The sequence below is a fragment of the Trematomus bernacchii genome, unplaced genomic scaffold (assembly GCF_902827165.1).
Source record: "Trematomus bernacchii unplaced genomic scaffold, fTreBer1.1, whole genome shotgun sequence".
Taxonomy (NCBI): Eukaryota; Metazoa; Chordata; class Actinopteri; order Perciformes; family Nototheniidae; genus Trematomus; species Trematomus bernacchii.
The window spans coordinates 10718147-10744486 of record NW_022988050.1 but is presented as its reverse complement, the minus strand read 5'-3'; the positions used below and the strand labels follow the sequence as shown (position 1 = coordinate 10744486).

At 40.1% G+C, this 26340-nt stretch overlaps 2 protein-coding genes across 2 annotated transcripts; both read left to right on the top strand.

Moving 5' to 3' along the window:
• Positions 1 to 224: 224 nt before the first annotated feature.
• On the top strand, positions 225 to 11086 carry sfxn2 (sideroflexin 2). Its single transcript, XM_034119699.1, has 12 exons — positions 225 to 361; positions 4718 to 4971; positions 5702 to 5872; positions 5957 to 6055; positions 6596 to 6671; positions 8102 to 8187; positions 8865 to 8925; positions 9049 to 9115; positions 9199 to 9248; positions 9597 to 9646; positions 9768 to 9815; positions 10370 to 11086. Exons 2-12 carry the CDS (start codon positions 4817 to 4819, stop codon positions 10467 to 10469), a joined length of 963 nt encoding a protein of 320 aa, XP_033975590.1. The 5' UTR covers positions 225 to 361; positions 4718 to 4816; the 3' UTR covers positions 10470 to 11086.
• Positions 11087 to 12044: 958 nt separating this feature from the next.
• timp2a (TIMP metallopeptidase inhibitor 2a) lies at positions 12045 to 23858 on the top strand. Its single transcript, XM_034119358.1, has 5 exons — positions 12045 to 12432; positions 18024 to 18124; positions 18212 to 18320; positions 21234 to 21358; positions 21948 to 23858. Exons 1-5 carry the CDS (start codon positions 12297 to 12299, stop codon positions 22143 to 22145), a joined length of 669 nt encoding a protein of 222 aa, XP_033975249.1. The 5' UTR covers positions 12045 to 12296; the 3' UTR covers positions 22146 to 23858.
• The last annotated feature ends 2482 nt before the right edge of the window (positions 23859 to 26340 follow it).

Here is a 26340-nt window from a genome sequence, read left to right as displayed (position 1 = left end):
ATATGGATGCGGAGTTTTGGTTAGCTGCCTGCTAACAGCTGAATGTTTGAAATGTACAGCAATAATGAATGCACATGTTTAATTTTGTGGACGGCCCTTTTCAACAGACGTTCAAATAAGTTGCTGTGTAAAATGTGCCTCATTTCTATCTGAGACGATCTAACTATACTGCCAAAGAGCTAATAAGCTACCTACCTAGCTAGTTAGCATAACAGTTTGGTTGGCCGTAAACTCGGGAGCTGCCCCAGCCCGTGATTGGACGAGGGCATGCCACGTGTCTTTACTATGCCACACGAGCACATTTGATTACCTGACAGGTTGCTCTGTAGGGCTGTTGAGGGTGAGGAGAAATCTCCCAAAGGTAGGTTTTCCATTTTCTTGTCTAAGAATACAGCCTGTGTGTCGATGCACGTATCTTGTTAGTTTATCTTTATCTGCCTAGCTACAGAAGTCAGCTGGTAACTCGAGTTATGAGTTGCATTTGAGCTCGGACTGACATGTTTTTAATCTTTCATTTGAACTGCTTTGGTTGGTAGACTTCACACTACACTAAGCAATCTGTATATGTCTTATTTGAGTGGAACTCAGTGATTAATTACACATATGTTATGCACACACAAGCCTGAAACAGCTGTCATCGTTGTGTAAGTTGTGTTAGTTATCCAGATGCGTTCAGGTACTCCTTGCTATGCTACGGCCTGCACATGAGGTTTCTCAAGATTGTCATGACATGCAGCATGCACCGAGCCCTGTTTATGTCTTAACCATACCTTCCCCTACATGCAGGTCTGCAACTTAGCTAATTCTCATGATCGATTCATCTTCCTGTGTTTTGCTAAATGAGTTGTTTGCTTCAGAACATGTCACAAATGAATACAAAACTGTTCAATGCAACTTCCAAAAGACACATATTCAGTTATACCTAGGGCTGGTTTTCGGCTCTGGGACATTTCACATGGGTAAACAATTCATCACAACTTAGTGAACGGATAAAAATAACATGTAGTTATAGGCCTCATATGTTCTTTATGTTCCTGGTATGTATGGACACGTTGACATGTGTCTCGTGTTCAGTGTTGCCTGCAAGGTTCTGCATGCCTTTATCCTACATACAACAAACGGCTGCCGAAACAATCCAGTTTGAGCCAGACTGAGCCTCCAAAGAACACTGATAAACCACACAAGGCTGGTTTCCATTGTGAGATTTCACTGAATACCTACGTTTAATAATTTCTTATCTAATGGTGAAGATGCACAGTGGGATCGTTCGAGCTGAAGTCAGCAGGTTCTGGTTCCTCTAGTTGTGTATTAAAAGTGTAATGCTGCCACTGCAAAAAACAAATACGAGAACCTGTGGAAACATTTACCAGGAGGTGGTCAATCATTTCTAGTGGAAGTTTGGCCCTTGAGAATTGTTTAGGGAGAAACAAGAGTTGGTGTTTTTCGGGGTTGGGTTTAAACCTTTATATATACAGTCAGTCTATGGTTTAAACCCAAGGGCACCTGCTGGCAATCCAACATCTTAGGAGGGGAGAGCAAGAAAAATACACTTCAGTATGATACATACAGTATGTCAAACACCATTTTCACAAGGTTGCTGAGGTTTAAGGCCAACATGGGTACGCCTAGGCCTGCATGTAATAAATATCCTTACAGTTTGATCAATTGTTCTGTTTCTCAACGAATAGTTAAGTCTACAAATGTAAAAAAAGAAGAAGAAAACAGTGGGTTTTGAGTCCCCTTTTCTTTAAAAGTGATTTAGTTTTTTGATACTTCATTGACTATCATAAGATGAAGAAAAGCGGCAAGTCCCCTCATTTGAAAGACTGTAACCAGCAAATGTTTGGCTTCTTTTGATCAACTTATTGATTATTGACCTGCAGTCAGAGCCGGCCCGACCCATTAAGCGACATAAACGGCCGCTTAGGGCCCCGCAGCTACTAAGGGCCCCCTAGCTAAAAAAAGATTTTTTTTTTTTTTTATCTCAGTACACCGTCGCTGTGATAAGTATGTTTAATTAATTGTGTTAATATGCCTAGATTGCCTACTCTCAAAGTCATGTATTATATTATTGAGTCAATCATATAATACATTAACCGTGCTTTACCTGAACCTCATCATGACACTAGAGAGGACGGCAGGATTGTAATTTCCCTTGTTCAGTGAATGCAACACAGGCAAGGCACCAGACCAACCAGAGAGTTGAATGGAAATAAACATCTGTCTTATTTGGCTGACAGGTACCTATCCTGTGAGCTGTGACAATGTTTAAAATAAACTGTCAGTCTCAGACTCAGAGTTTTTGAAGATGGACATAAGAACATTTGTTCTTAAAAAAGATGACAATTATCAAGTGGTGGTTCACACAACAACCCCAGAGCCACCACTTGAGCCAGGAGAAATTACAGCTACGTTGACGTTACTTTGAATCGCGGGGGTAAGCTAAACCGTTAGCAAGTAGCTATAGCTAGCCAGATATATTAAATAAACACTTTGTCATACAATCTAAATGTAATGTTTTTTAGTGTTACCTGGTGATTTCAAAGAAAGCTCTCTGGAAAATGTTGACTTACTGTTCGACATGAAGCTAGAAGCTACCTTACAGTCAGGGCTCTCGACTAACTTTTTTCACCATCCTCCCGGAACCGTCCCGAAATACAATCTAAGCCGTCCCGAAATTAATGTGGATCATCCCGAATTTAAAATATTTGTTTTTCTACATTATCATTAGTTAAAATCATTCAAAGTGACCTTTAACATAAATAAAACATCATACAAATCATTAGATGATAATTCATCAACCTTTTTATTTGAGTAAATCAGTCAAACACATAAACAAAGGCCAAATATATTTAAAAAAAACACACAAGCGAGAAAGTTACTCTAATATTGAATCCAATCAAGTCCCATCCGATTAACAAAAAAATCCAACACTCTGTCCTGAAGACAGAAGACAGAACCCAGAGTAACCACTAACCAGGATGACAGTAACACAGTCAGGAGACCTTTACAAACTGCCCCGCCCCCTCGCACACAGACGGGAGAGAGAGCTCTCTTGTCTGGATTGGAAAGATCGAAAATACATCATAGACGCATTTTGTAGTCTTATTGCATATTAGAAACGGAGTTGGCGAAACTAAAACTGCAATATAATGTTCATGTAGCAATAATACATATGACATATGTTTTAAATGTCTCCAGTACCGATAAAAAGACCACTGTTGGTACCACTGTCTTTAATAATTCCGACCCGCGGCCCGTTTAATGCCGGGGCTCGGTACCCATCCCTACATGGGGAGAGGCGAAGCATATTGCTAAGGACTAAATACGATGGAGAGTTCTCATCTCAGCTGCAATGACATGTCTGGAAACCCCCTCTAGGGTGCCCCATGCATAGCGCGCCGTCAAAAGCTGCTTCATAAGTTACGTTTTGTTTCTCCGCACCGCTCCGGGGTAAAAAAAATGGTAGTTACATCACAGCTGTGCGGCTGGCTGACAGCTGTAGCTACGTACTGTGTGTGTGTGTGTGTGTGTGTGTTTCGCGGGTTGCTAAATGCTTTGTGTGTGTTTATGTTGACAAGGAGGTTTAATAACTGTGTACTACACAAAACGTGCAGTCAGTTTCATTTTCATCGCCGTTCGTAGTAGAGTTAGCAGGGTATTTTTATTTTAACTCTCGTCCCAAATTCGTCCCAAAATTAATTTGTATCCTCCCCGACCCGATTTTTTTCGGCCCCGGGACGACGGGAGGTCCTTAAGCTCGAGCCCTGCTTACAGTACACAGTTGATCCTGAGTCCTGTCAGTTAAAGTGTTTCATAGTTAGCTTAGCTAAGCATCAACCTAGCACTGAAATATATGGATGTTATGTGACAGTATTTCTGAGAAAAAGTCAGCTGAAATGCTGGATGACAGCATGATTGAACGTATTTGCAGCAGTAAATGTGGCTGTTTGGCCACTGACGTTGCCATAACAACACCTGAATGTAAGTGAACATTATGAGATGGACAGCCAGAGAGAATAAATGAAAAACAGTTATGAAATACTATATGACAAAACAAGAATACAGTTTAAAAGGGGAGTGATTTGTAAAATATCCATAAAGAAAAATCTGTTTACAGTTCTGTTTCATATGGGTGTTGAGAGATGTATCCATAGATCTCTTAATTTTGCTCTTAATTTTGCTCTCAAAGTGCACCAGATTGATGCTTTTAACTTCAATATTTAAAAAAAAATCTTCCCGGGGGAGCATGCCCCCGGACCCCCCTAGAGGAGGTGAGGACCCCCCTAGAGGATGTTAGGTCCCCGGTGTTTACATGCTTATTTATACAATATGTGTGCTTATGCTAACATCATAAGACAAAAGTTGGTTCCGTGTTGTGTGAAGTGAGAACCTGCTAGAGTGAGGGGGGCCCCCCAAGCCAAAGCTCGCTTAGGGCCCCCAAAAGTCTAGGGCCGGCCCTGCCTGCAGTCTTGGTAAACCTTGTTGGAATGTGAGTTTAAAGGTACTAGCTGTCCTCACTGAGCAAATAAATCTGTTAATGTTACATCAGCTCAAACCAGGTCTGTCTGGTTTGAAAACAAACATGAACCCGTTTTAAACGGACAAGAGAAATGCATGTAATTCAGTCATTACCTATGTATCAGTGTATGTTCTACTATAGTTACCGCCAGTACTATAGATCAGCATATTATCATGACTGTCCTCTTTTCTGCAGGTTTCGACTGCTGAGTAACGTCCTGCAGAGTAAACAAGGGTCTTCCAAAGATTTGAACTTTTTCATGCATTAAATCAGGCCTGCTTTTTAACCCCCACAATGGCTTCGAGCTCATTCGATATTGACGCACCGCGATGGGACCAGTCCACGTTTATGGGTCGATTGAATCACTTCTTCAACATCACAGACTGGAGAACGGTGACCTTACCCGATTCACGCCTGGATGAGGCCAAAGCTTTAGTGGATAGCTGCAGGTAAGAAGATAAACACTCAGACCGAATGTTATCTGGGAGATAAGATAAAACGTTATTATTCCAAAGGAAATGTTTGTGCACCAGATGGCAAAAGAAAAACAACAACATTACAATAAATAAATAGAGTAATACATATAAAGTGTTTAGGGAGTAGTACTTGCACCACTACCTATTAGAGTAACAATAAAGTCAGATATATTTGGTAAAAGTAAAACAATTATAATATTGGGATAGATATTTAAAAGTAATTTTGCACACATTTTTTTAAAGTCATGTCACACAGAGACAGTAATTGTTCATAGTATGATGATCAACAGCCACTTATTGCATTGTAATTCAGCAGTTTGATCAAATAAACAACCTAAAGTATCATTTGTGTCTGGCTTTGCAATCATTTTAAACATTAAAATCTGTGTCTTAATGTATGCATATACGATTTACAGTGTCCAAAGCTACTAGGTAAACTATTTAGGCCTTTAGTTCCAAAACATCTTTAACTCCTATACAGATTTTCATATTAAATGAAATCATTTTAAACCAAGTGTAACATAACACACAATATGTCAACACCAACTTTTAGATGGATTTTCCCTTTTGATATGTTTCCTAATTCCCTGCATGTTAACTGTCATCTGCGAGTTTCAACATGAAAAATGATATTCTCTGCATGCAGTTCATGGTATGAAAATGTGTTGTTTGGTTGATTATGTGTGTATGTGCTGCTCTGTAGGGCGGGATCTGTCCCCCCCGGCACCACAGAGGAGCAGCTCCACTACGCCAAGAAGCTGTACGACTCGGCCTTCCACCCCGACACCGGAGACCGCATGAACCTCATCGGCCGCATGTCCTTCCAGGTCCCTGGAGGCATGGCCATCACCGGCTTCATGCTGCAGTTCTACAGGTAACAGGGCGAGCTGCATTTCACTGCATTGCAATATTTTCACAGAGGGAAGATTTTGAGGTTTCATAACCGTCTGTTTTCTAGGACAGTTCCTGCTGTGGTGTTCTGGCAGTGGGTGAATCAGTCCTTCAACGCTCTGGTTAACTACACCAACCGTAACGCTGCCTCCCCCATTACTCCCAAGTAAGAATGAATCGTAAACTTTTATAGGTTTTAAACCATAACCCTGCTGTCATGTGTTTTCTCAATTCGTAAGGCAATGTAACATGTAAGTCTCAAGTATGAATAATTTCCAAAGATACTTTTATTTTAAATCCACATCACTAATCTTACTTTGTTGGACTAAGTATAATTTCCTGTCTGAATTTGATACTGTCACATTCACGTAAAGGCAACAGCAGCACAATGAGACAATAAATGCATCTATTGTTGGCCACCAAGGAAATAATTAAGGGATGAACAGCGAGCAGGTCATCATCTCCCTTTTTTTACACAGCATCTTACAAAATAAAACAATCATTCAATACAAAATCTTGATTTAAAATGATTATCGTTCAGCACTAAAAAGTCACCTGGCTGTATTTGTAGAGCTTAGCAATAACACACCATGGAATGTCAATGTAGTTTTATTACCATAAAACTACATTACATCACTTTAAAAGACAGATGAAGCCAGCAATGTCATTTTCCGTGTGTGTAAAATACTTTTATCGTCTCTCTCAGGCAGATTGGAGTAGCCTATTTCACAGCAACCAGTACCGCGTTAGCAACCGCAGTTGGACTCAATCTCTACACAAAGGTACAATCACACAAAGAACGTTTATTCATACAACACTATGTTCCTGATCAAGGTTAACTTTATGTTTATCAAGAAATTCTTCTCTGAACTTCATTTATCACAAATATTATCTGTATTACTTTAACGAGGAATCAGTCCGACATTTTTCCTGCCTCATGTTAGCAACAGGAGAAATGCACTTTGCAAACAATGCATTACAGAATTTACTCAGAATATTGACACTTTATGTACATTTGTAATGTCTTTGTTGGGAAATGCACTGTAACAATGTGCTAATATTATTTGAGATGTCCTTCATTAGGCAAAATAAAGGTGTTCCCACTAAGGGAACTCTCTTCATGTGCATTAATGGGGACACATTTTGCTTTATGATTTCCAAAATTGTTGAGTCATCACCGTGGCACAGCTGAATTTCCCCCCTAAATAAATTAATTTTAATCAGGGTGTCCGCGGGGTCTTAAAAAGTATTAAAAGTTGATAAATCAATTTAGCGAAAATTAAGGCTATTAAAAAGTATTTTAAAGTATTAAACGGCATTTTCCAAGGTATTACATTTTGTAGCTTGTTGTCAATAAGTATATAAATTCTCCAAAGAGGTAGTATTCTACAGTTTGCCTGAATGTAATCATTGCGTAGGTGTGTAGTGTGATTCTGTGTAGTTTATTTATGGCATCCCGTTGGATTTGACGTCATCTGAACAGGACATCGCACGCTCACTGCTTGATAGCGCGCGAAGGTCCGTTTACGCCGGTTGTTAAACAACATCGTTATGGGGAAATGCAAGTTTGCGTCCAAATGGTTGGAAGATAAGGAGGAAGGACAATCAATACTGTATATAGTAAATGTGAGGTAAAGTGTGTCGCCAATGTAACCGGTTTAAAACTCAAAGTGGCGATGAGGTCTTAAAATGTATGAAAAGGCTCTTAAAAAAGGTCTTAAAAGGTATTACATTTGACTTCAGGATTCTTGCATATACCCTGTTAATGTTGTGTGGACATTGGTTTCTGCAGAGACAGAATTGTTCTCTACATCTGCACACAAAATAATAGATGTTGTACTCTGAGACGCCTGATAAGTACTGTATGGGCCCAGACCACAGCCAAAGAATTGCAACAAAGATAAAAATCACAACAAAACATGCAAGCATGAGATGAGTTTGAAAAAAAACCCGTTTTTTGTCTCTCTCTCATTTTCTCATCCCTGTTGTGTGACTGTTTTCCTTATTGTCCCCCCCCCCCCCCCACAGCCCCTCTTCCTATTGTCAAGCGTCCTTGGGTTTCTTGAAAGGCGCTCTATAAATCCAAGCTATTATTATTGATAGTCTTTACTTTCTGTTCCCTACCTCTCTGACTGTGTTTCAGTGCTATGTGAGGTAAAGTAAAAAGCTGAATGATCTTAAAACACCTTTTCCTCTTCACTTTGTCCTGCAGAAAGCCCCTCCCCTCGTGGCTCGCTGGGTTCCTTTTGTCGCGGTGGCTTCAGCCAACTGTGTTAACGTTCCTATGATGAGGCAACAGTAAGTCCTGCTGTGTTACTGCCTCAACTCCTTAAAAATACATGCAGAGGTATTGTTGTACTGTTCTGTGCACATTGTATTGGTGGTACTTTTCTTGGATCAGAAACTGTGAGAAGCTTTGTCACATTCTCTGTGCTAGAACCTTAAAGATCATCTTGTTCCATGCGGAGTAGGTTTTTGTTTTCAAATGTATTAAGACCGTAATCATGTTTGTGGAGGCCAAATTATAATAATAATAATGTAGAAATAGTAAAATAAGGTTAGACGTCAATATAGATTTGTTTTGGTTGTCGGCTTCTCCATTACTAGACTACAACTTGCATTTTGTTGTGCGACCCTGTGTAGAATAACAATACATTAACCTTGAATAGATCACCTTGAAATGTCACAGAGGTTTACCGTTTCCCGCTGACTGAAAGCATCTTTATGAAATGTTGTTGTGTATACTTTCTGCAGCACTCTTCCAATAATTGGCCTTGTGAAGATTTGACTAATGCTCCTTTTACTTTAATGTTGTATTTCCTGTGTAAAATTAGTCTTTTAGTTTGTTTTTAAACACTTAAGGTTCACCCTGAAGTGAAGACAAAATATTGGCCACTTAGCAGATTGTCTACAACTAGCATAGATGACTGATTGAGTTTTACGTCATCTCTATTTTGTCTCTGCTTTGCTTTCAGGGAAGTTTTGAATGGCATTGCTGTCACGGATGAGAATGGCAACAAACTGGGTCACTCTAAGGTCAGCACTCTGGACGCACTTTAAGACACTTAATGAATAATAACGGAAAGCTTTTTTGTTCTTTATTTTCTATAAATAAACTCCTTGTGATGTGTCTTTGAATCTTGTTTCATGTCCCTGCAGAAAGCCGCAGTAAAAGGCATCACCCAGGTGGTCGTCTCGCGGATCACCATGGCGGCACCAGGAATGAGTACGCAAAGACATTCCTCTTAAAATGCTATAAATATTGTATTTAGTTCTTCAAGTTAACCCTTTCTTCTTCTTTGCTCTCAGTCATCCTCCCCATCATCATGCAAAGGATGGAAAAATATAAGTTCATGCAGGTTAGACCTTTTTATTTATATCTATTTGGATATACAGTAATATATATATTTGACTTTGACTATATTGACCTAACCCTAACCTTCATACGGCTAAAGTGGGCATCAGTCCTAATTTCTGTAGGTCCGTCATTTGTTATTTTAGTGAAAAAACCGACTATCACACGCATACAAACAGTACAGTACATTAATATACAGTAATCCAAGACAAAGAGCTGCTTTACATAGTGATTATTGACATCACATATTAGAAAAGTAATCTAGGAATTACTGTAGCAAAGAGTATATTTGTGGCCTAGTCTCTACATTATTATTGAAGGTTTGATCAAACCTCTGTCTGTCTTTTCACAGAGAATCACGTATCTCCACGGACCAATTCAAGTGATGTTGGTGGGAGCGTTGTAAGTAGAGAGGGGTTCAGGGTCACAGAAGTTTGATGCATTTCCACAACTTGGATAATAATCTATTGTTATTGTTTTCGTCATTGCAAATACTACATTTATTTCACTCTTTCATCTACAGTTTGGTCTTCATGGTGCCTGCCGCCTGCTCGCTGTTCCCTCAAAGATGGTAAACAAACATTTCTTTCCTCTCACCTGCTGACTGATATGTAGCTTAAAGACAGTGTTGATTGAGGACTGAGCTCCTTAAATGTTCTCAGACTCACATAAACTGTTTTTGAAAGATGTAGAAATTGATGAAGCAGGACCAGAGATAAATTCCTTTTTTATATTCCACTAATCCTTCCTTGTCAAAACTTGGTCCTACAATACCCACATTGCAACTTGACCACCGACGCCTTTTCTAAATATGTACTGACACATGAAGTGCATATTTGGAAAATGAGATATTGGGGTGAAAGAATTTGGTGGGCAAATCTAAATTAGGAAATATAATGAAGGGTTGTAGAAAACGTAATTGCAGATAAGTAATACTTATCCATCCATCCATCTGTAACAGCAGCAGTAAATAAAAACAAGACAACACATTTAAAGTATGCCCTGTAAACACATTGTAATCATGAACCAGCATCAGCTTGTTTAATCGAACATCATGTTTCTCTTCTTTTTCTTTCTCCTTTGGACCCTGCTTTCCTAAAATCTCCATCTATCTGTCTCTCTCAGCTCGATGGCCGTGTCGAAGCTGGAGCCCGAGCTGAGAGACTCCATTGTGTCTCAATACGGACAAGCTGTTAAACATGTGTACTTCAACAAAGGCCTCTGAGGCTTAGATTAGCATCATCTACTCGCTACAAATGAACGATTACACATGTGTTTATGAATTCATTTTCCAATTATTAGTACAAATGAAAGGCTAATTTCCATAAATCATCACATTGGTGCTTATTGGTGGGATGTTTATGAACAACCACTTTTTAAACAGTTTCTTTATCTTTTGTTCAAATTATTTCTTACAATAGACAGATGCTAGGGGCACTGTGTACTCCTGTTGAGAAACCAAATGATTTCCTCTCAGTCACATTAAAACTGTTAGTTTGTCCTTCATGTCTCATCTGTAGTTGTTTGCGTCTTGTGGCTCAACGTTTCTTACAATCTGTGCCTTCTTCAAAGCGGCAGGAGCAACAACACTGCTGGATTTATTGTCTTTAAAACAAATTGTGCGGCACTATGAAACCACAGAAATACTTCTATGCATGGATTAAGACTCTGAAAATAGGTTTTGTGTGATAAAAGGGGAGGACACTGCCATCTTCTGACAGAATGGAGGTAGAGGTGTGACCTGTTAGCAGGATTTTTCTGAAATGGTTTACCAGTCAGACATGTCGCTTTGTGCCACGATCCTCAGAACAAAATGTAATAAAACCACACAATAATTTGAAATGCAGCGTCCTGTGTGTTTTTATGTCGGCTCAATAGAACCCTGACAATATGGTGTAAGGATTAAGTGAGGTATATTGATATTCATTATAAATTAAATTACACTTCTTGCAATAGGCATCTAAATTAATTTGATTACAAATCTTTTAACCTAATCTGAAAACTTCAGGATTACATAAAAATCAAACTACAAACATTTGAGTTCCGCAAATACAATTGAAAAACATTTTCATTGCAAATTAAATGTATTTTGTCGACCCAACATTTTATAGCATTGATGTCATGAAATTGTTTTTTAAATTGCCCCATTTTAATGATGAAATATAGTAATCTTTCACAACGTAGATATCTACTTTACATTTTTTCCAATATAATCTAGGCTGATTATAGTTACTTACTTTTGGAATCTAAATATATCCTGATTATATGTAATCTGTGACTACCCAAACCTGCTGATGTATATTATTATATTATCTCATTCTGTTCTGATTATTTACAAATGTAAGAAGTTTAAGGCGAACATCTTTCTTTGTGTAGAAAACTCATGACACACAATATTAGAGAAGTGTAGAATTAAAACATTCTATTAGAGTAGAAGAAAACATTAGCATCAAATAAAAAAACGTAACTACCGAAAGATTGTCAAAAAACCTTCTAGATAATAAGGAAACTCATCTGCAGTGACAGATTTGTGCCACACTTTTCTATCAATTGTATTCCTGTTTATATGCAAACATTGTTTATTACATTTTCTGAGTTAAATATATATTATTACTAAAATATTGGGAATACGGCCAGTCACATATGGAAACTGAAGTATATTTTGAGATAAATTAAATATTAGTTTTTTTTAAAGCAGCAGCTCCAGTTGTTCCAGCTGAACGACACAGCGCCCCCTGCCGGTTCGGCCGGTACTGCTGCGGGGAGGAGCCGTGCGCTTTATAAAACCGCCTTGACCCTAGAAAAGAAAACACTCCCTGAAAGACAGACAGCTGCAGTGCAGACACCAGCCAAGACCCATCCCGTCACACCGGAGCACACAGCGAAACCTCACCGTCACACCGGAGCTGAGCACGCACACCGCCCGGGGCTGTTTACCAGGTTTCTGTCGGTAAACAACACACAGCGGAGGGGGGGGGGGCTGCCGCTGGAGCTACACTGCAACGCATCTGCGCAGCACCGGAGAGGCTGAAGAAACGTCGCATCACCGTTTATGAAAATGCCGTTTAATGTTAACGGCATCCTTTGCACGCTCGCGCTGCTGTTGCTTTGGCGGGCGGAGGAGCTCGCGGAAGCGTGCAGCTGTGCCCCGGTCCATCCGCAACAGGCGTTCTGCAACGCCGACGTAGGTGAGTACAGCACCAGGGACTGTTGTGGTCTGTTTGTTGTTGTTTACCCATGTTGCACCAGGCTCCTGCGCAGATACCGGGAGCTGCAGCCGCTCAGTCCGGCTCCGGTTCCCGCTGAACGGGCTCAGTGAAACTGATGGAAACAGCTGGAAAGCCTGAAGGTGGAGGGTCCTCTTCAAGGCCACTGCCAGACTGCACACACGCAGATCCCATTGTCATGTTTTGTCTGGTCATGTTGTCAACAATACACCTTTAAAATACAAAAGTAGCCATTTGGGAAACACAGAAAGAGAACGAGTATGTTGTTTAGGTGTCATGGATGCATTAGGGGCCAACAAACATACATGCAACATTTTTTTTTAAAAGTCCCCAAAAATGGATTAAAACATCACAACAAGGAGTTTAAAATGACCTGCAAGTATTACCTTTATGGTAACACTACACATTTCAATTACCAAAGTAGCCATTTGGGAAACACAGTACTACAAAATGTATGTTGTTGAGGTGTCATGGAGGTATGATATGAAGGGACCAAAACACATAAGGACATGCACTTTTAAAAAAAATTAATTAAAATTAATTATAACATCACTATAAGGAGTTTAAAATCACCTGTAAGAATTATAATTACCTTTATGGTAATATGTCTTCTGATTTTAATGTAATATCTCAATTCATTGCTCTAAATCCAACAATAAGAGGACCTTACTGTTGTATCGCGGGGTGGAAGAGGCAGAGCACTATGTTTGTGTACGTCAGTGCAACACAGGCTGGGCCCATCACTGTACATAATGTCTCAGGTCTGCAGCGGAGGGTGGCTTCACCCCTCAGCTGCAGTGGGACAGAGCAGCGTCGCCTGGCTTTTGCAGGGCAACGTGGCACAAGAGAGGAAATAAAGAGAAGAGAAGAGGAGGGGAAAAGCAGAGAGGAGGACAAGGGATGGAGAATGTGAAGAGAAATGTTTTTATGGGTGGAGGGGTTTAAATCTAAACCACAGAAATATGTCACACCGCGAGCTTTCCCAAATTTCCATTCCTGCCCTGGTTCTTCCTGTGAGGGGTGGTGCTGGGAGGAATTACAAGAATGCTGCTGGGGTTTTCCCAACTTTTGCTCCGGTGTAATGCAGGGACACACACTCGTACACACAACTACGGGCCCAGCAATATGCATTGTGGACGCTCACTCACACACACATACTCTGGCTACAAATTACATCTGGCTGTCAGTTTAGGGTGTGTTTTAGGAGGAAACGCAATAAAAGTCACAGTCCAAGTGAAAATATGTATGGTATCTTTGAGAATGAGAAACTCCTAAACCATACTACTTTGGCTCCATCTTTTATTCCTTCTCTAGAATCCTTATTCACACACATGCACAGGTGTGTGTTTGTGAATAGGATGTGTATCCCAGTAATTTCTTATTGGAATCTGACATCTCTTTTTTTCAGGTGTGACTCAGTCGCTGGAGCTGGAAGTCTAAGAGAGGTGTATTTGTGTCTAGTTGCTCATGTTGTTTTTAAAGGTGGTATGAGTCAGTTTTGTCAGCAGGGATGATGTACTTTAAAGGCACATGGGTAAATGTCATTGTCCAGCGATGGTTCCAGGGTGGATTTGAGGTTGACACTGGTTTTGGGGGATCTTAGAAGCAGAAATGTTTTTTTGCAGGCTTGCAAAGAGCAAAGAATCATAATAGAGTTGGTTGTCTGGTTGCCCAGAATGTGTAGGCGGTGACTTTGTCACCAGTTATGTGGTCTGACAATTTGGTGTTTGTTTTGGTGAAATTGGATCCCACTTGTTTCGAGTTCACACACATACTGTACATGCAGGGGCTGGCAGCATGAGTGTGTGTCACCTTCTGTTTTTCATGCTAAATGATGCGGTAGCTTAAAACCACAAGCCATTAAAACTGTCATGCACCTACCTCACAATCACACACACTCACTAACTGCAGAGACAAACATCCTCTTTTCATTTAAATCTGTTACCCACAAAGGGGAACTTCCCCAGCAGCCCAGCCCTGCAATGTCCAGACGCTGGGCGTTGTGGAAGAGCAGAATCAACCGACTGTGGACATGCACACACTGACTCATTTATAGAAATGGAAAATTAAGGCTGCAAAAATTGACATTTCAGCTCATTGTTTTGGTTTTCTTGCCCACATTTTAATTCAGTTATACAGCTCTCAATTAGCATTGTCTCCAGTAGCAGCAGGCAGCTGATGTCAGTGAAAATGCAACAAACACTGCACACCACATGATCAGCACTAAACGGCAGACAGACATAGTTAGCGACTAGCTGGTGAACATATTGGAGCATTTAGCAGCTTAAGAGAAAGATATGTCCCACAGGAGTTTGTAGAGACCAAAAACAGCTAAAAGAGTATTGGACTTCAATTCATAATGTTACCTGAACACAACTTCAAATCAAAGTTAATGTTGCTCCAAAAAAAATCCATAAATTAAAACACTAATCAAAGTTTATTACACTAGAAGGAAGGAAGTAAGAACAATAACAAAAAAGTCGATAATCATTTCTTGCTAATCTGACTCTCATATCACCTTGGTACATTATTTATTTATCTGCCAGTTATTTTCTAGGTTAAACTGGTGCAAACAATAGTGACATTAGTGGAAAACATCCATCCCAGCTTCTCAAATTCCAAGGTGATGTCATATGATGTCTTATATTGGCAGTCCCAAACCTAAGAAAACCTTTTTTGACCATTTTAACAATGAATCAGAATCAGAATCAGAATACCTTTATTAGTCCCACAGAGGGGGACATTTGCATAGTTACAGCAGGAAAGAGCCACAGACAGCTTAATGTTACCTATGTTAAGAAAAAAGTACTAAGTTATGATATAATAAAAAATATAATATAAAAGTAAAAGGAAAAAAAATACTTTCCAAAATGCAAATCCAATGAATGGATATTCAAAAATATTTGCAGATTATTTGTGTGTCTACTAATCTGTTTAGTCGACTAATAGCATCTCTACTTTGATAATAAAATGCTCAAAAAGGAATCTAGAGTTGTTGTCTTTGCTGCACAGGTCTTCACCCAGATGTGTTCGGAGGTCATGAGGGCGGTTGAACTGCGTTTATGGCAGTTTGTCTCTGGTTAAATGACAGGTTTAACAGAAGGCCCACGTCCGTCTGGAGCTGGACAAACCACATCAGCGGTGGGATTGAATGGGGGGGCACTTAGGATGTGGGGTTTTTATACGAGGTATGCATGGAAAACATTGCGTAGTGCGACTGAAACGCATGTATAAGTCATTAAACATTGCCCTGGTTGGGGGAGTGGGGGAAATGTGGGTCACTTGGTGGTTTATGGAGGGGGTCCTATAGCTGGTGATTGACTGCTGGTGATCGGATGACTTTAGGATCAATCTGTGGTGGGGCTGGGTCTCCTGCAGGCTTTCCGGTACTTGTGCTGTTTTAGCTTCACGCTGTGTAGTCTGCCGCCTCCGCCACACGCTGTTTAGACTGCACAGGATGATCCGCTCTGGCTTTATTGCAGGGGCTAAAACTCAAAAGTAAACACGTCTGCAACACAAAGGTAGACAGATAAACTTCCATAATAGCAATCCATGGTGAACAGCGGGTCATTTCCCCTCAGTATTGTGTCCTGCTGCTGATTCTTTGCTCATTAGTTTGTGGCTCCGAATGAGGTCAGGAAATGAGAGGAAAAACTTGTGTGTGTGTGTGTGTGTGTGTGTGTGTGTGTGTGTGTGTGTGTGTGTGTGTGTGTGTGTGTGTGTGTGTGTGTGTGTGTGTGTGTGTGTGTGTGTGTGTGTGTGTGTGTGTGTGTGTGGTGTGTGTGTGTGTGTGTGTGTGTGTGTGTGTGTGTGTGTGTGTGTGTGTGTGTGTGTGTGTGTGTGTGTGTGTGTGTGTGTGTGTGTGTGTGTGTGTGTGTGTGTGTGTGTGTGTGTGTGTGTGTGTGTGTGTGTGTGTGTGTGTGTGTGTGTGTGTCAATAGCAGAGGTTTGCTTGTGAGGAGCTGGGAGCTCGGTGCCTCTGACGCACTAATGAAAGACGTTTTCAAGCCAGTTATCAATGCTTAAAGCCAACTTCATTGTATCTGATCCCAGATCACTTAATCACAGTCTCAACAAATAGTTTGTCTCCTCCTTGTCCTTTGTTTGTAGTCTTTTATCAACAAAGTAATTATGTGATGATATCGAACAAACAATATGTAATGTTTTGCCAGGATTCTTTTAACCAAAACAAAAACAAAATAATGGGTTTGGTGCCATTGTGAAGTAGCTTAGGATCATGGGAGTTTTTGTCTCAAAACCACTGATTAAATCTGTTGACACTCCGATACAAAACAGTTATTTATTAACACAGTGTTTCCCTCATGCTGGTTGTTGTTGCTCAGCTTTTTCTATAATAAATGAAATTCCTTCATCTGATTAAATACTATGTTGACATGGACTCAGATGTGAAAAAGTGTTTGGGAAAATATGGCTTCATCTGTGGATGTTGTCTGTCAGGCTGGTCTGGAAGACAAACTGAAGTCCAGGAGACGCAGTGGGGGGGTTCTGTCTCATCTGTGTTTCTGTCCGATCCTAATTGGAGCCCCAGATGATACCTAGAATCAGACATAAAACATGCACCAGCTAAAAGAGATTAGGAGGAGACAGGGAGAGAGGGTGGAAGCATGTAGGTAAACAGTGATAGTGATGGAGGGGGGTGAAGGATCGAAGGGATGGGATGGATGTGTGTGAAGATGGGGGTAGGAATGGGAAGGGGAATGGATGGATAAATGGAAGGGAAGGGAAGTGTGGGTTTTTAAATCGAGGACCAAAAAGGCAGAATTAAAAGTAGCCTATCAGGTGATTAGAGGTGTGAGGCGAGGCCCTTCTCCCAGACCTACCTTCATGATAACACTGACTATGAGGAGGAGGAAGAGGAAGAAATTAGGAGAACAGTGAGAGACGTTATTAACTCTGGGAGCCATGAACCCCCATATTTGTGTCTGCTCCAAGTCGTAAACTGAACACAAGGGTCTCAGAGCAACAGCAGTCAACTCTGGGTTCTCTATTGCTCATATTTTCCATTCTGAATAAATGCCCTAGGCATAGTTGAAGCTTGATGTAGCCATTAAACACGGTGAGAAACATGCCTCTGGCCCACTTTCTCTCTCTGCCTATCAGCTTTCAAGTTGAACTCTTGTTCCTTAATTCAGCTCCTTCGACGGTTTCCTGGTCATGTTTTGAAGCAGGAAGCTCTGCTGTCAGTTTCTCCCAAGTGAGAATGTGTTGATCTTCTGTTTTTTTTATATATATATATATATATATATATATATATATATATATATATATATATATATATATATATATATATATAATTGTAAACCATTTATCTCTGGGTTAGAAGACAAATCAAGACCTCATCTTGGAATTCGGAAATTGTAAAAAAGAAAAGTTTTGGATGATATGATTCTTTGTAAACCAAACAAAGAATTGACCCAAAGAACGTCTTGTTCTCATATCTGGTTGATTACAGCAGCGTTCTGCTTCCTTTGTTTTATTGGTACCATGTTACGACTTGTAATCTGACGCTGCGTTCCTCTGTTTCTTCAACAGTGATTCGAGCGAAGGTGGTGGGAGAGAGCGAGGTGGATACTGGGAATGATATCTATGGGAACCCAATCAAGAGGATCCAGTATGAGGTCAAACAGATCAAGGTAAGAAGACACTGATCCGAGTATCGAACAGATGTTGCCTCCTTCACTCTGACCTTTGACCCACTCGCTGTTTTTTTGTTGTTGCAGATGTTCAAGGGTCCTACCCAGGACATCGATACCATCTTCACTGCTCCTATGTCTGCTGTCTGTGGCGTCACCCTGGATGTCGCCGGCAAGAAGGAGTACCTGATCTCAGGTGTGTACCACTGGGGAGATGTATTTAATCCATACACAAACAGAAATGAGTTTTTGTACAGATAAAACAAACATATGACACGTTAATGAGTGATCTATTTAAGGTTATTTATTGGTAGTTTTTTGTCACCTTTTAGATGAAGCCGGACTAGCTGTTTCCCAATGATAGTCTTTATGCTAAGCTAAGCTAACATCTCCTTGCTGTAGATCTCTCCGGCTCCAGAAACTCCCAGCAAGAAGGCATGAAGGTCAAAAATAGGTCAAATTCAAAATAACACTTTTAAATGTGTTAGTGTAGGCCAGGGGCGTCGCCTGGACCTGAAAACATTCGGGGCTTAGCCCACAGTGGCGGCTTTACTGCAACACTCCCCACACGCACACACACACACACACACAGTACACCCGCGACTGTTACAATGAAGGCTCGATAATCAGCTCACGGCATATAGGCAGGGGTAAAGTGGTATTTTTTATGAGTGGGGGGCTCACCTCCTCTAGGGGGGTCCAGGGGGATGGTCCCCCGGGAAGATTTTTTTTTAAATATTGAAGTTAAATGCATCAATCTGGTGCACTTTGAGAGCAAAATGAAGAGATCTATGGATACCTCTCTCAACACCCATATGAAGCAGAACTGTAAACAGATGTACTTTTTCTTTATGGATATTTTACTAATCACTCCCCTTTTAAACTCTATTCTTGTTTTACTGCCATATAGTATTTCATAACTGTTTTTACTTTATTCTCTTTTTTTTAAATAACTATAATGATCATATGAAGGTGTGCCGCGGAAATAATCTTTTGAATAATTTGTGACCAAACCGTTTGGGACCCACTGAGATAACTTAGACTAAAGTTATGTATCTAAACACTCAGAGAGTCCTTTAGCTCACCTGAGTCTCTCAGTCTGAGAGGAGAGGACTCTCCTCCAGCTTCTTGTGGAACAAACAGCTCCTTATGTCCGTTAGTGCAGCTAGCTAACCAGATGCTAACAACACGGTCCATGCTGGCACCTCCCTCCCTCCCCCTCTCTCCCCCTCTCTCTCTCTCTCTCTCTCTATCACACTAAATGCTATTGCCACACACACACAGAGCCGAGCTTGAATGACACAAGCACACGTTTTTTCCATGCAACTCTCTGATTGGTCTGGTGTCATGCCTCTGTTGCATTCACTGAACACGGGAAATTACAGTGCTGCCGTCCTCTCTTGTGTCATGATGAGGTTCACGTAAAGCACGGTTAATGTATTATATTATTGAGGGAGAATTGTCCGTGGCTACAGAAAAAACATTCGGGGCTAAAGCCCCGGATGCCCAGGCCAGGCGACGCCACTGGTGTAGGCTCTCATAACTTCTTATGGGCTATTATTGTTAGCTAAGTTTCAACCCTCAAACGGAAAGTGAAAGAATAAAAAGACAGACAGATAATCAGATTCAGACCTCCAGGTGTTCACAGCAGACAACCCGGGTAACTGTTTATGTAATTATGGGTAATGATAAGCTGCTGACTAAACCCTGTGGAGACTGGGAGTGACCTTGTCTGCCGTGCTTGAGTTCCTGAGAGATGTACATTTAACTACTTTTTATCTTATCCTTGAGGGGATGAGGACCATGAGATAAAAATAAAGTACTTCACTCTACAACAGTACAACCTGAAGGGAGCATTTTTGAGTGCTCTGGATGTATTGTGTCCATGAGCTTTTATTTAAAGTTACTTTCACAGATGCAATCTTAAACTTTAAGGCTCCTTAAACTCCAGTGTGATACATTGTACAAGCCACTTATGTCATTTTTCCAGACGGATTGTTTAGATTGTGTGAAGTGGGGTTATATGAGGTGCTAGTGATACTGTGGGGCAGCAAAACTTTGTACGGTAACCTTAAAGGCCCATCTAAAAAAAATCAATATCAGTGTCAGTTATTTATTGTGTGACTTAGATGTTTAAAAGGGTAGGTTTTTGATTCACCAAAAGTCAAACAAACACACAAAAAACAAATAGATTTTGTCACTGGCTTCGAAGAGAGTACAGATAATGGCTGCAGTGACCCGTGGAAAAGGGCTGTCAGACAGTAACGTCAAGTGGTCAACATATTTCAAACCTAGAGTGGCTTAAATATGTTTTTCTGCTGTCCGTGTCTACAGCAGTGCATTGCTTGGTTTGATATCAATCGACTTATCCAACCACCACCAGAGTTATGAGCATTTTTCTGAAAATGTCAAACTATTCCCTTAATGTTTTATCCACTGGAACTGGCTAATATTGTGACAGAAAGCAGCAGGAGACGTAGTACAGCAAATAGAGCATCGTGCCATGCGTGCTCTGGTTTCCCCATCGCAGACAGATGGACCCGCAAACACTGGGCCCTAATTACAGAGAGTTGTAAGAGGAGGAACTGCTGAAGCCAGCGTTTTCTCTCTCTCTCTCTCTCTCTCTCTCTCTCTCTCTCTCAGACTGCAGGACTTGAGCAGTGGGAAGTGGGACAGCGTTAACTTTCTGCAGACTGCGGCGTCTTTTAAAACCATTCATCCTCTTTCCAGTTTTAAGGGTTAACACAGTTGGAAGAGTGCCAGTGAAACGTGAGTCAGTGCTGTAAAGACAGAAAACATGTTGGGAGTTGCTCTGCAGACGTATAGCGGTGAAGTGAGGAGAACGCAGCCTCAGCAGATCTGTAAACTCAAGTTGAAGTGTATTCTTGTTTTGACTGGCACCACTTGTGCATGAAGCAAAAACGCCGGCTTCTCTGTGTTGATGCCTGCAGGCACATATTGGATCGGTTTTACCTGGGAACCTGTTGCCTGACACTAGTTTGACCTTAAGTCAAATGAAAGCATTTATATGATGCTTGTATGATCTTGTTAGGACTGACTTGTCCTCTTGTAATTGAGATGGTTGATCAAAGTCTTGCTCTTTTGGCAGGCAAGTCCGAGGCCAACGGGCGCATGCATGTGACCCTGTGTGATTACATCATGCCCTGGGACTCCTTGAGCAACACCCAGAAGAAGGGCCTGACCCAGCGCTACCAGATGGGCTGTGAATGCAAGGTAAGGCGGTGGAGGAATGCTGTGTATGCACGCTTTAACTCCCTGAGACCCACCCGCTAGTCAAGATAGTGAGGATGATATTTATTCAGCTAAATACTACCTACTTTTTACTTACTGCAGTGTTGTCCTGTGAAATGCTAGGGCTTAGGTAGGCAAGGTGCAGCATGGGAATGGCAGACTGTGCCACTTTTGAATACATAATACAGAGAGATAACTACTGGATGTAAACCCATTTAAGGGCTATGGCAGAAAAAAGAAAAACAAATAGAGAAAGTTACAAATTATAATAAGAGTTACATAAAACTAAAATAACAATTTGAGTTAAAAAAGAAACTATATTAACATAATTGTAGATAAAAATACAAAGCGAAGTTCACTGTGATGTGATGAATAGCAGCTATCGTAATTAAAGAAATATGATATAGTGTATACTTTAACTTTTTACATATACTATACTGTTATTGTGGTTTCAAATAATACCCCACCCTAACTGTAAATATAAATGACAACCGCACCAGAAGTTGACTTAACATGACTCCACAGACTTTGCACACAGTTTATGGAGAATGTCCTATGTGTGTCTCTGCAGATTGTGCGCTGTCCTTCTCTGCCCTGCGAGATCTCGGCTCCTGAGGAGTGTCTGTGGACGGACATGATGATCGAGAAGCAGGTGCACGGACGCCAGGCCAACCACTACGCCTGCGTGAAGCGGGCGGACGGCTCCTGCTCCTGGTACCGCGGCATTGCGTCGCCCAAGAAGGAGTTCCTGGATGCCGACGACCCTTAGTCACGAGGCAGGCCTGACTGCCCACTGTCTGGAAAATAAATGTAAACGATTCCATTGATATTCAAGATAACAACATCATATTTTTGATTAAAAAAGGCAAAGCTAACGTGTCTAATATTAACTGCCGGTCTGAAAACAACCTTCAGCCTCTCTCTGTATTTGTTGTCCGTGAGCATTCCAGTCAGAGAAAGCGACCTCGGCATTGCTCATTTTGAACTGAAGAGGTTTGGAGGTTCTTCTCAGACACAGCACTTCTTTAATAACAAATAAAATGGCATCATGAGACATAGACTGGTCAAGTGATGATGTAACTTCCTCCTGAGGCTGGCGTCAGGAGGACATAAATTCTCGGTGAGACAGAGCACTTCCTGCCCCGCAAAGCGCTTTAACAGCTCTCCACCAATCGGACGATCATTTGTTTCCCCATCGTGTTTCTACTTTTATTACCTCATTCTCCATTTTTATTCCAAAGCCAAATTCCAAGTTGCCTTTTTTTTTAAATGATTGTCTCGCTCTCTCACTATTAGTTTCTCTCTCGTCTTCTCTGCTGGTACACCCACGACACGGTTTTCTTTTAAAAGAACATCTAGCATGGCTTTTCTGGTTTCATTAGGTGAAACATCTTTTCTTGTGGTGATGTTAAGTCTGCGATCTTCACAGGCCTCACTGGACCAGTCTATGCTGTGCAAAGATCAGCTCTCTAAATAAAAAAAAACCTGCTTCCCGCCCAGCAGTCCAATCAAAAATATCCTAAATTTCACATCTTCATTCCTCTTCATTGTTACCCCCATTTTGTATCTGTACAGTACCTATGCATATACTAGTTGTATTGTTACTTGATGATTATTATTTACTGCATTAGAACTAGATTTGCACTTTTTTGAGGTTCAAGTACAAGAGCCTAAACACTCTGATGTGACATTTATCATAGTTCGCCCCGACCGACAGATCCACCTCAGGTGCAGATATCTCCTATCTTGAGTGCTTTTGGTGATCTATATTCACTTATTCTTCCTATGTTTGTCATCAGATCAAATTGAAGGAAAAACAAAAAAAGTGGCGCCTGAGAGGTTGGGATAAAAGGGATCTTTTTGCAGGTTTAATGTGTGAAAGAGAAACAAAAAGAGCTTTCTTGGATGTTATTTCAGTGTCTTTGTACTATCTGTTGATTGTAAATGCCAACAGCAGTTTCATGATTTGCCAATATATTCTCGCAGATGGTTTATTTCATGAGTAATAAGGTATTAACATGCTTACTGTTAGCTTTCCTGCTCTTTCCAGTTATTAATGAAAGCTTTACCGCTGTCATAGAAAGCAAGTTATCAATCCAAGTTTACAGTGCTGTTTTATACACCTTAAGCTATCAAAAAAATCTATCTATGGAGTATTAGAGGCATAATTTAAAAGTAAACTCTTTCCATTTGCATTACTTTGTATTTTTTCAGTGTTATTATTATACCTGTCATGATTTTTGTGTGTTTTCGCTGTCTTTTGTCTATGATGTCTTTAGCTGTAATGTCGAGGTGAGAAGGTCCTCTTGCGCTGGAGTAACGTGAGAGTGAGAGAGATTAACCGTTTTTGGAGAGGTGTAGAGAAATGAGAAATGGGTACCTTGTGTTAATAGAGGACTGTGCATGTGTTTGATGCTTTGTGTAAGTCCAGGCGAAGGACAAAATATTCAGTATTATCAAATAAAAAACATGTTTGAAAGAATTGATGTCGCCTGCGTGAGTCTTTTCGAGTGTTGAGGGGATGCAGGTGTGTGGGCCCAAAGGGGTAAACATTTGTAATACTTTTGCTTTGTGCTGTTAATGAAACAGACACATGGCGCTGTCCTGTTAGTGAAGATTGACAAAGGGGACGTGATGAAATACAAAAGTCAGTGGGGGAAGGGTGTGGTGAAATGAAAATCGACATTTTGAGGTAAAAACTGATGCAATTGAATAACAAGAATTATTTGTGTGTTGTTTTTTTTAGAGGATAGGCTAGAGATATACATTTTAGTAATGGAAGATAATGGTATTTAATACCCCAGAAACGGTTTAAACTGGGACAGTTAAAACCGTAAGAAACAAAATGTCAATAATTCTCATTATTTTCATTATCTTGATAGTTTCTCTGTCATGTAACAGTTTAGTTCTTAAGCGCTCTTTGTCACCTTGCTAGCACCTCTGTGATGCACTACTTTGAATAGTGGGGCTTTATGCTAAATGCTAACGTGTTCCTTTATGCTATGCTAACATCAGAATGCTAATATACTCACAAAGGCTAACCTATTGTTGGATAGCAGACATAATGTTTACCATTCCAATTACCGGTTATTTTGCTGATTTAGTTAGCTAGCTATACCTTAAATACGTTTTTGTGAGAAAAAGAAGCAGAATAAAATGTAATGTATAGGCTATAGCTGAGTTTTAAATAACCAGAATATTACATTATTTCATGGTAAAGGATTTAGATTTTCTGTGTGGTTATTCATATGATAAGTATCATTACATGTATTGACTTCAAATCCTAGTTGCTTTTTTCAACACACTGAGATTAACCTCCAAATATTTATAATGTAGCCAACCTTCATTACAAATGTTAAGCATTCAAACTTGGCCTTCATTTGATGGCTGTTCCTTTCCCTTGGAGGTTGTCAGCGTGTGAGCGGACACACTTCTGAGTGCAGAGGCTGCGAGAAGGGCAGGCAAATGCTCTTAAAGAGATGTGGTAATCGACTCAACTAGGAAAATATTTGAGCAATGTGCATGCAGAGCCCAGCTCGGGCACTGCAGCCATCTCTGTTCATTCTCTCAATAATGTCAAACAGGATTGTATGTAATAATCATCAAGTGTCAGAGGGGATTTCATTCTTCTTACACTCAGAGGTCACTGTGTCTGAGAGAGGGTGTGAGTTCATTATACATATATTTAATTGTATCTACTGTATATATGGACTGATTCTGTCTCATCTCATAAATAGTTTTGTTTGACTTCCCCATTTCTGTTTGAAATCCGGTTGGGTAACGCCTGATTAAATGAGGGGGGTAAATTGTTGCATCCTCTGATTTGCAATCCTGGTTACATAAGAGGAAGGAAGAGACAAATTGTAAGTTCCGGTCCTAACAAACACAAATAAACGAGAAGGAATGAATTGCTCTTTTTTCTTTTCGAGTATCATGTTGCATTTTGGGTTGAAACGGTTGAAACATACGAGTAGGATTATCAAGATAAGTTGATGGGAAGTGTTTATGAACCTCTAACAAATAATTGATTATTTAAATCCATATCTATTTCTTTCCATGTTTTAGTTGACATTTTAACATGAAGCTAGGCTTTTTAGGATACCATTTTGACGTAGTATGTACTCAGTTTTATGCTACTTTATCCTTTTTACACACTCAATAATCAGATGATATAATGTATTTGATATATTGCCTAAATTATATTTGACATTTAACTTGTTGTTCTGTTCTTAATTTCTATTCTATTTTAATTTACCACCTTTACTTGTGTATTTCTATTTCTACATGTCAAACCTTTATAATTCCACCACTGGAGAAAAGTATAAAACATATTTTTTCAATAAACGATGAATACAACTGATTTTAACTGATACAATAACATCATATACATTTCAAATTAAGCTGCAAGTAATATTTCATACATTCACATACACACATTGTCCCTTGCAGCTGTGATGCCTCCCGGTGGCCACCAGAGGACACAGCAGACTCTCCATGCTCCTTCTCTTCTACTACTCTGATTAATGTAGCTCATCTATGTGACTCCAAAAAGTATACATATACAGGAAAATATAATGAATGAAATCACATGAACCAAAGCTAAATTAATCGTATTATTAAAGTACAACTATTAATCCATTCCCAATTATATTACTCTTTTGTATATGTTAAAGGTAGTGAGTTATATCATTATCCTTAACATTACAGCATAATTTATTTGGTGGTTCAATTTTGTATTATGAATCAGAATCTGCAAAGTATCTAGAAACTACAAATATTGAATAAATGTAGTTAAAAACGTACACAATATATTCCTTTGTATATAGTACATGTATAAAGTGGCATAAAACAGAAATACTCAAATACCTCAACATTATAGTTACGTAAATGTGAAACTCTCCATCACTGCGTAATACACAATATCAAATAAAAATGAAATAATTGAAGAAGAAGAAAGTAACCTA

Bases quoted from the DNA above. Each gene is read 5' to 3' on its own strand.
- sfxn2 (XM_034119699.1), top strand. From the start codon at position 4,817: ATGGCTTCGAGCTCATTCGATATTGACGCACCGCGATGGGACCAGTCC. The intron at 4,972-5,701 runs GTAAGAAGATAA...GCTGCTCTGTAG, and splicing joins GCTTTAGTGGATAGCTGCAG to GGCGGGATCTGTCCCCCCCG. The intron at 9,647-9,767 runs GTAAGTAGAGAG...TTTCATCTACAG, and splicing joins GTGATGTTGGTGGGAGCGTT to TTTGGTCTTCATGGTGCCTG.
- timp2a (XM_034119358.1), top strand. From the start codon at position 12,297: ATGAAAATGCCGTTTAATGTTAACGGCATCCTTTGCACGCTCGCGCTG. The intron at 18,125-18,211 runs GTAAGAAGACAC...TTGTTGTTGCAG, and splicing joins ATGAGGTCAAACAGATCAAG to ATGTTCAAGGGTCCTACCCA. The intron at 18,321-21,233 runs GTGTGTACCACT...CTCTTTTGGCAG, and splicing joins GAAGGAGTACCTGATCTCAG to GCAAGTCCGAGGCCAACGGG.